The sequence below is a fragment of the Musca vetustissima genome, unplaced genomic scaffold (genome assembly GCF_032173495.1).
Source record: "Musca vetustissima isolate MV318-11 ecotype Yass unplaced genomic scaffold, APGP_CSIRO_Mvet_v1 utg43686, whole genome shotgun sequence".
NCBI classification, from domain to species: domain Eukaryota; kingdom Metazoa; phylum Arthropoda; class Insecta; order Diptera; family Muscidae; genus Musca; species Musca vetustissima.
This window is the reverse complement of record NW_026885159.1, coordinates 1-7413: the sequence shown is the minus strand read 5'-3', so window position 1 is coordinate 7413 and position 7413 is coordinate 1. Positions and strand designations below refer to the sequence as shown.

At 35.1% G+C, this 7413-nt stretch overlaps 2 protein-coding genes across 2 annotated transcripts; one reads left to right on the top strand and one right to left on the bottom strand.

Annotated features, from left to right (window-relative positions):
- Positions 1 to 1750: 1750 nt before the first annotated feature.
- Positions 1751 to 2725, top strand: LOC133332284 (uncharacterized; the record flags this gene model as incomplete). The annotated part of the gene is made up of 2 exons (XM_061540685.1): positions 1751 to 2073; positions 2143 to 2725. Coding segments are annotated over exons 1-2 (597 nt in total), but the record flags the coding sequence as incomplete, so codon positions are not given.
- Positions 2726 to 3186: 461 nt separating this feature from the next.
- Positions 3187 to 4798, bottom strand: LOC133332282 (putative nuclease HARBI1). The gene is made up of 4 exons (XM_061540684.1): positions 4356 to 4798; positions 3862 to 4300; positions 3659 to 3803; positions 3187 to 3593 (listed from the first exon to the last, which is right to left on the bottom strand). Exons 1-4 carry the CDS (start codon positions 4463 to 4465, stop codon positions 3232 to 3234), a joined length of 1056 nt encoding a protein of 351 aa, XP_061396668.1. The 5' UTR covers positions 4466 to 4798; the 3' UTR covers positions 3187 to 3231.
- Between the last annotated feature and the right edge of the window lie 2615 nt (positions 4799 to 7413).

Here is a 7413-nt window from a genome sequence, read left to right as displayed (position 1 = left end):
TAAACTCAGGACATGATCTTAAATGATGAGATTGCGAAGGGCAAAGCACACAAGATTTTTCAGGAGATGACCGATTAGAAGTTGTAGAACAGGTGGAACGAGAACTGGAAGCGTTCGTAAAATGTGTCCGCACTTTTTTACTATCTACTTTCTTGGAATCACCTATACCTTTGATATCTCTAAGGCATGTTAAAGTCTGAACTCTTTCCGTAAGAAAGTTGTCCAGATCATTCCAAAATGACAGCGCTGATTTATTTTTGACGCCTTGTTCCCACAGTGTAACGGTATGTTTGGGTAATCTTTGCAGACACAGAAATACTAATATGGGATCCCAACCGTCAGTGGGAACGTCATAAATAGCCATAGCAGAAACAAAACTTTTAAGTTTTAATTCCACGCTGCATTTTTTTTAAACCTGAACTTGACTCATTTTCAAGAACTGGAAGATCGAAAAGAACTTTTAGTTGATTGTTTACCAAAATACGTACATTATCATAAGCTTCTTTCAATGCATTCCAAGCTAAATTGAAACTTTTATGCATCAATGGAAATTTAGAGACTATATCTCGAGCTTCGCCACTAGTTTTCTTATGAAGGTGGCACAATTTTTCAATTTCGCTTAAACGAGCATTATTAATGTAGACAGCTGAGAAGAAATCCCTAAATGTGGGCCAAGAAAGAAAGTCACCATTGAACACGTCTATGTCACATGGAGGCAATTAAGACTATGAGTCAAGTTATCATTATGTGAAGAGCCCTGCAAGTCCCCAGGACTAATGGATTTAGTGGCATCACCTGCTGGTGGCTGATTAACCATAGCTTCCGACCTATTTTTAATTTCATCTATCTTTTTATGAATTGCGGATAACACCTGCAGAAAATCGTTATAAGCAACATTATACCTAGTTTCAACTGAAGTGAAGTCGTCTGGACACGCGTCCTTTGAGGTTTGCAAATAATTTGAACACTTATCAGATAAATTTTTCACCTTACTCCAAAGTTCTTTTGCTTCATTTCATTGAATCTCCAGCGAATAGATATCAAGGTCTTCATCCCGTAGGTCAGAAAATTTGGCAGAGAACTTGACTAGAGCGTCAGTTGCTCGGATGAAAAAGTCAAGAGGAGTAAGCGACATATTATCCGATTAATAAAATTAGCAAAACAAACAGAAAAATTACCAAATGTTACTCAAAAAGATTATATGTGTGTGTAATTAAGGCAAAAGCACCAATTTGTGCAAATATATCGGAGATATATTTCAAAAACTCAAATTTGTAACGATAAGAATAACTTAATTCTTCAGAATTAGCAGCAAAATGTATAAAAAGTGCTGAAAACACGAAAATTTAATGGACTTTTAAGAAATTTAATGTAAAATTCAACGACAATTTTTCTCAGTGTACACAAATTTTTATAAATTTTAGAAAAATATTATGGAAGAATATACAAATTTAGGACAAATTATCAAAAAATTCAAATTTTCCTCAAAAATAGCAATTTTAGTTAAAAATGCCGAATGTAGGGTGCATGGACTGTAAAATGCACACGTAGCGGCAACAAGTTAACAAAAAATTGCGAAATAAGTTTAAAATTTTAAGAAAAAAACACAGGAAAAATATTTTAAACGTAATATAAAAAAATCGATAAATTTAATAAAAATAATCGATAATACCGATTGTAGGGTGTACGAAAATTATTTAATAGCGACACGCACCGGAATCTCCAAAAAAATTAAAATTTATTTTTTTTAAAAAAAAAATATTTTTCAAAAATAATAATTTAACGGCCTGTTCCACGATATCGAAAGAACACGTTCGCACAACTTTTACACGACAAACAGCTGATTTCCGTTCCACTAAAATCCATCAGAACGAAAATTTGCACGAAAATCAATGCGAACGAAAACGTAAGCGTTTCAGTGTAATTTTGCGTTCCACTATCTTTTTTCTTTCGTACGCATGCGAACACAAATGTCAAAATCAGTCACTTGTGTGTTTGCTGTCGTACGATAACAATTAAGGAAAATCTGTTTTAAAACATAAACATTGCTTAATTGAAAATGGAAACAAAAATGTAAGTAAAAATAATAAATCCAATTTATTATGGGAACAATAAATAATTTTTTTATTTTCTCAATTCCAGCACGAAAAAATCATCAACTACACAGCTGCGGGCACTAGTTGAGTATATGGAGGAGAATCCCGAGTTTGCCAGAGGAGTGCCAATTTTTGGAAGCAGCAGGCAATCCCTGGAGGACCACTGGAAGAAGTTAGTTTTTAAATTAAATACCATGGGTCCTCCTTCCCGCACAATTGCAGAGTGGAAAAAGGTAAGTCAGAAAACTCGGCTTACGATCTATTTGTCTGACCGGCATTACTATTTACTGACGTGGGCCGATCTAAAGTCCCGCACCAAAAAGAAAATTGCGGAAAATAAAAAAGGGCTGCAAGGTACAGGGGGTGGTTTATACCGGTTTGAGTGCCTAACGGAGCTGGAAACAGCAATTGACCGGACACTCTTCTTGTCGAAGTCCGCAGCACCAAGTGGTAAAACTTTTGGCTACGCGGACGAAATAGATTACTGCTTCGAGGCATTGGATACCACCCCATCAAGACCATCCAAGGCCGTAGCAGTGGTAACACCTACCAGGCAGTTCAGTTCCCCAGAATCACATACCCAACAACAACAAATAAACGTAAAAACCTGTACCATCACAACTCAACAATATGCAAAACAACAGGCACAGTCAGCACACACACAACAAACTCAGACACAGTCAGCACACACACAACAAACACAGACCCAACAGCAACACCAACGTAAACAAACAACGTCCCCTCGTCAACACATGGAACATCAAACCGTGCAGAAATCACCCCCATTCAAATGCACATCACAACATAATTTTCCATCCACATCATCAGCAAAAAAACGTTCCAACGTCGGAGAGCAAAAACCTCTTATCCGTCGGCAATTGCGGCTGGTCGAGCAGGCAAATACAATAGCCAAGGAGCAAGCAGATGCAAGCAAAAGGATGGCTGACGCTGCAGAGAGAATGGCAGATTGTGCCGAGGCCCAAACAAAAATGCTTAAGTCTATAGAAGCAATTCTATCAACTTTTTTGCAAAACAATTCACAAAACAATTAACTATAGTCCTTTTATAATAATTTAAACTAATTTTTTAGTTTTTAATTTAATTTATTTTATTTTAATAAAAAATTCTTTTAATTTTACAAATTTATTGCAATTTTTCTCCTTATTGCGTCAGCTCTGCTTTCAAGATCATTATTGTCATCCACTTCGTCTTCCAGATCATCATCAATAACATCACCTGGCGGCTCTTCAGATCGGTAGTGTATGCACATGTTGTGCAGCGCACAACATGCATTTATAATTTGCACTACCTTTGCAGCGTCATAATGAAGGCCCCGAGATCCGATGATACATCGGAATCTGTTTTTTAGGACCCCAAAGCACCTTTCAATGACGTTACGCGCACTAGCATGTCTCTTATTGAATTTTTTCTCGGCGACATCTCTAGGGCTGCGGTAAGGCGTCATAAGAAAGGGCTTCAATTTGTATCCTCCATCCCCTATAAAAAAGAAAACACAAATGTAATTGATGTATTATGATATAAGATGTATACAAATTACTCACCGAGAATCCAAAAGTTTCGTTTTCCATTGTCAAACTCCCTTTGCATACACTTGTCTGGATCACTCCTTTCCCATACAAATGCATCATGGTTGCTTCCGGGATGTCTAGCGTCGACAAATGTTATACGCATTTTATGGTCACATATCTAATTCGAAAAAACACAATAATTTTAAAATCGCTTTACGATAAATGTATTTACTTACCACCATTGCATTTATACTATAATAACCCTTTCTATTATAGTAAAGGGCTTTCAATTCGTCCCCTGGTGACTTGATGCGGATATGCGTGCCATCAACGCATCCAACAATTCCAGGGAACATTGTTCTTTCATAGAAAGCCTCCATTGTGTTGCGTTCCTCTGTAAGTGTCGGCTTTTTTATCCATTGGCCGCAAATGTGGTCCTCAAAAATCTGCAGACATTCCGCAATGGTTCTGCTCACTGTCGACTTCGCTGTTGAAGTCAAGGCTTCGTTCTCTAGATTCTGTTGGTAGCTTCCTGTTGCCAAAAACCGCAAGAATGTGCCAAGTTTTAAATCGGGGCGGATTTGGGTAGTTCTGCAACCGGCCACCCACTTCTCTTCCATCATATCCAAAAGAGCCCGAAAAACTTCCTTCGACACACGAAAATTGGCCACAAACCTAGAAAAAATCATTTTTTATTATTTCAAAAATGTAAAAATACAATCATACTTACTGGTTGTTAGGTACTTCAAATAAATTCGAAGCATCTCTTAAATGCCTCCGTGGCACATTTTGTACCTCCTCCTCATCATCCATAAAAAACAGGGCCACAGAAATATTCATTTTTTTCTTTTTTAAGAACACAAATAATCTGAACACAATCACTAGAAATTTTATTTTGTTTGTTTATTTACAATTTGTTTGTTTACAACTGAACTGTCAGTTGAGACAGAGCCACTGCTGCTTTTTCGCGTTTAAATTAGACATTTGGCGCTTTTTTTGCCTTATTTCGCGATTAATTTTGCCAAAAAATATTTTGCAACACTGAATCACGTAAGGCTATGCGAAAGAAAGAACGAAAGTTAGTGGAACGCATTCTTATGCGAAAGTGAGTGAGTAGCCTTCGTTCGCACAAATTTTCTTTCGAGATCGTGGAACAGGCTGTAAGTTTTCACGATTCGTGAGTCCCCTTAATATAGCGCGTGTTGTGTGTATATGCCTACCAACGCAAACCAATGGTTAAGCATTAACAAGGCACTGCAGTGATGTGTGTTTGTTGTTATTTTTTATGACCACTAAACGTTAGACAAATAGCCGTTGAATTGTTATTGTATTTTTTCTTATTTTCTTTTCTTTCTTATTATTTTTTTTTCGGAAATTGCAATAACAAAACTAGTATTAGTTTTGCGAATAATAAGAACACGGATCACTGCACTGCTGGTTGATGCACTTTGTTGGTATTTTTATTTTATTTTCGCGTAACGAAAAATAGAGAAATAGGCATATAAAGCACTAACAACACTGCGCGGCACTGTTCGAACGAACGTAGGTTAAGCGATATATTTTTTTTTTGTTTTCTTTTAACAAATTGAACACTTGCTCACTAAAATGCACTCTACGTACCTGTTGTTTGCAATTGATGTTGCTTAGGTTGAGGAAATGTGTGGTTATTTTCTGCGTTTTGACGTAGCCAAACCTTTGAAAGAAAGAAGCAGAAATCCTTATTAGTGGTAGCGACACTTATCCGGCTCGAAGGACCAATGTTTGCGGGAGCAAAGGGGGGAAAAAGAATAAGTACCACCAAAAAAGAAATTAAATAAAACACACACAGTTGGTATTAGTAATACGTCCAATAGAATTATTGGAGATTTTTATTTATATGGAATATTGTCGTAAACAATGTTATTACCTTTTTTATTGCTGAGAGCTCTCGTTGTTGGATGTAATCCAAGAGAAAACAAGAAGAAGAAAAGCAAACAACGCAAGCGGTGGTGTTGCAAAGTGGCGCTTAAATCAAATGTCACTCATAAAATGACAGTACGACTTTGTGATGAATATCACAAGGTTGTACACGATAGTCCGTTAAAAATTCAAAACGGAGCATAAATTAAAATACTTATGTTTAAGTGTAAACAATTACTTATGAATTAAAATTACTGATGGAGTGTAGGATTTAGATATGTCGGTAGTTTTGAATATTCGTAAGGTACTAAATTTGGTACGATTTAGATTTGAGTGAACGGAGAGAGATGGAAAACTTCAATTTGGAATGAAAATTACAGAATTAAGGTAGTATAAGAATAGTACTTATTACTAAGAGAAGCACTAAATGGTATTAAATAGTAGGTTAAGTGTGTGATTGAGACATGGAGGTAGTTTTGTGTGTTCTAAATGGCACTAAGTTTAGTACAATTTAGATTGAGTGAACGGTTGGAGATTTAAAACTCATATCTGAATAGAGATGGAATTCGGAATTATAGTACAACAAATTATACAGAATTCACGAGATCCATATAAGGCATTAATTTTTTGTTTTGCATCCATTGCGGGCACTTCGCCAATTATATATAATTTACATTATTAATAATGACAAATTTATATTCCACAGCATGTTGTTCAGTGTGTCATTTTGCGGTTAAGACCATTGGAAATATTGTCCTTGTAACTTGCCTTTTGCAATTCATGTTTGCAGTAATTGGTGTACAGCTTTTTAAGGTAAGTAGTATATTTAATAAGAACTCAAAAGAAACATACACTTAACATGAAAAATCCCAATCTGACGTACACATTCTAAATCGCTTATAACGATAGTAAGGGGACAGGCCAATTTGGTCGTCATAAGCGAGATATAGGTTAAGTGCTCCTAATTCCGGCATGTACCAATATTCGGCATCTGTTGTAAATAACTTCAAATAATAAAAAATCCTATAACTAAATAAGAAAACTATTTTGAATAATCTTAATCTATATTGCAACCTATCTCGGTATAAAATTTCATCGAGCTATGTAAATTTATTCAGCCAAAATTTTGCATTGTGTCACTGTGGTTTTCAAAACAAAACAAAAATAATAATAATGGCCATGTCGTTTTTAAAAGACCTATAACTATATAACAGTTATACATTTTTTACAAGAATCTACTTCGTAATTGTAAAGATCATACAGGAAAGCACTTTAGAATTTAAAATGTCTAAATACCGAATAATTTATAAAAATCAGTTTTGAGTAGTTAAACATAATAGAAGACAAAATTTTAATCTTCAACTCTTTTAACATCTGATGTTTGCGGGAGCAAAGGGGGAAAAAGCAAATTACCACCAAAAAGAAGTTAAATAAAACACACACAGTTTTACTTTAGTAATCGTCCAATAGAATAATTGGAGATATTTATTTGAGTGTAATATTGTCGTGAACAATATTTTTACCTTTTTTATTGCTGAGTGATCTCTGTGTTGTTGGACGTAATTCAAGTGAAACAATAATAAGAATAGCAAACAACGCCAACGGTGGTGTTGCAAGGTGGCACTTAAACAAATGTGACTCATAAAATGGCAGTACGACTTTGTGATGAATATCACAAGGTTGCACACGATAGTCCGTTACAAATTCAAAACGGGGCATACATTAAAATACATAAGTTTAAGTGTAAACATTGCCGCCAGCCTTGCAACATCTTGCTATGTTGCAATGTAAATTAACTCTAACTATTTACAAATTCAATTTTTTAATATTTTTTATAAACTTTTTAATTTTTGTTATTATTTTATTTATTTTTTTTTTATTTAATTCAT

Bases quoted from the DNA above. Each gene is read 5' to 3' on its own strand.
- LOC133332282 (XM_061540684.1), bottom strand. From the start codon at position 4,465: ATGAATATTTCTGTGGCCCTGTTTTTTATGGATGATGAGGAGGAGGTA. The intron at 4,301-4,355 runs GTAAGTATGATT...GATTTTTTCTAG, and splicing joins TTTGAAGTACCTAACAACCA to GTTTGTGGCCAATTTTCGTG. The intron at 3,594-3,658 runs GTGAGTAATTTG...TCTTTTTTATAG, and splicing joins ACGAAACTTTTGGATTCTCG to GGGATGGAGGATACAAATTG.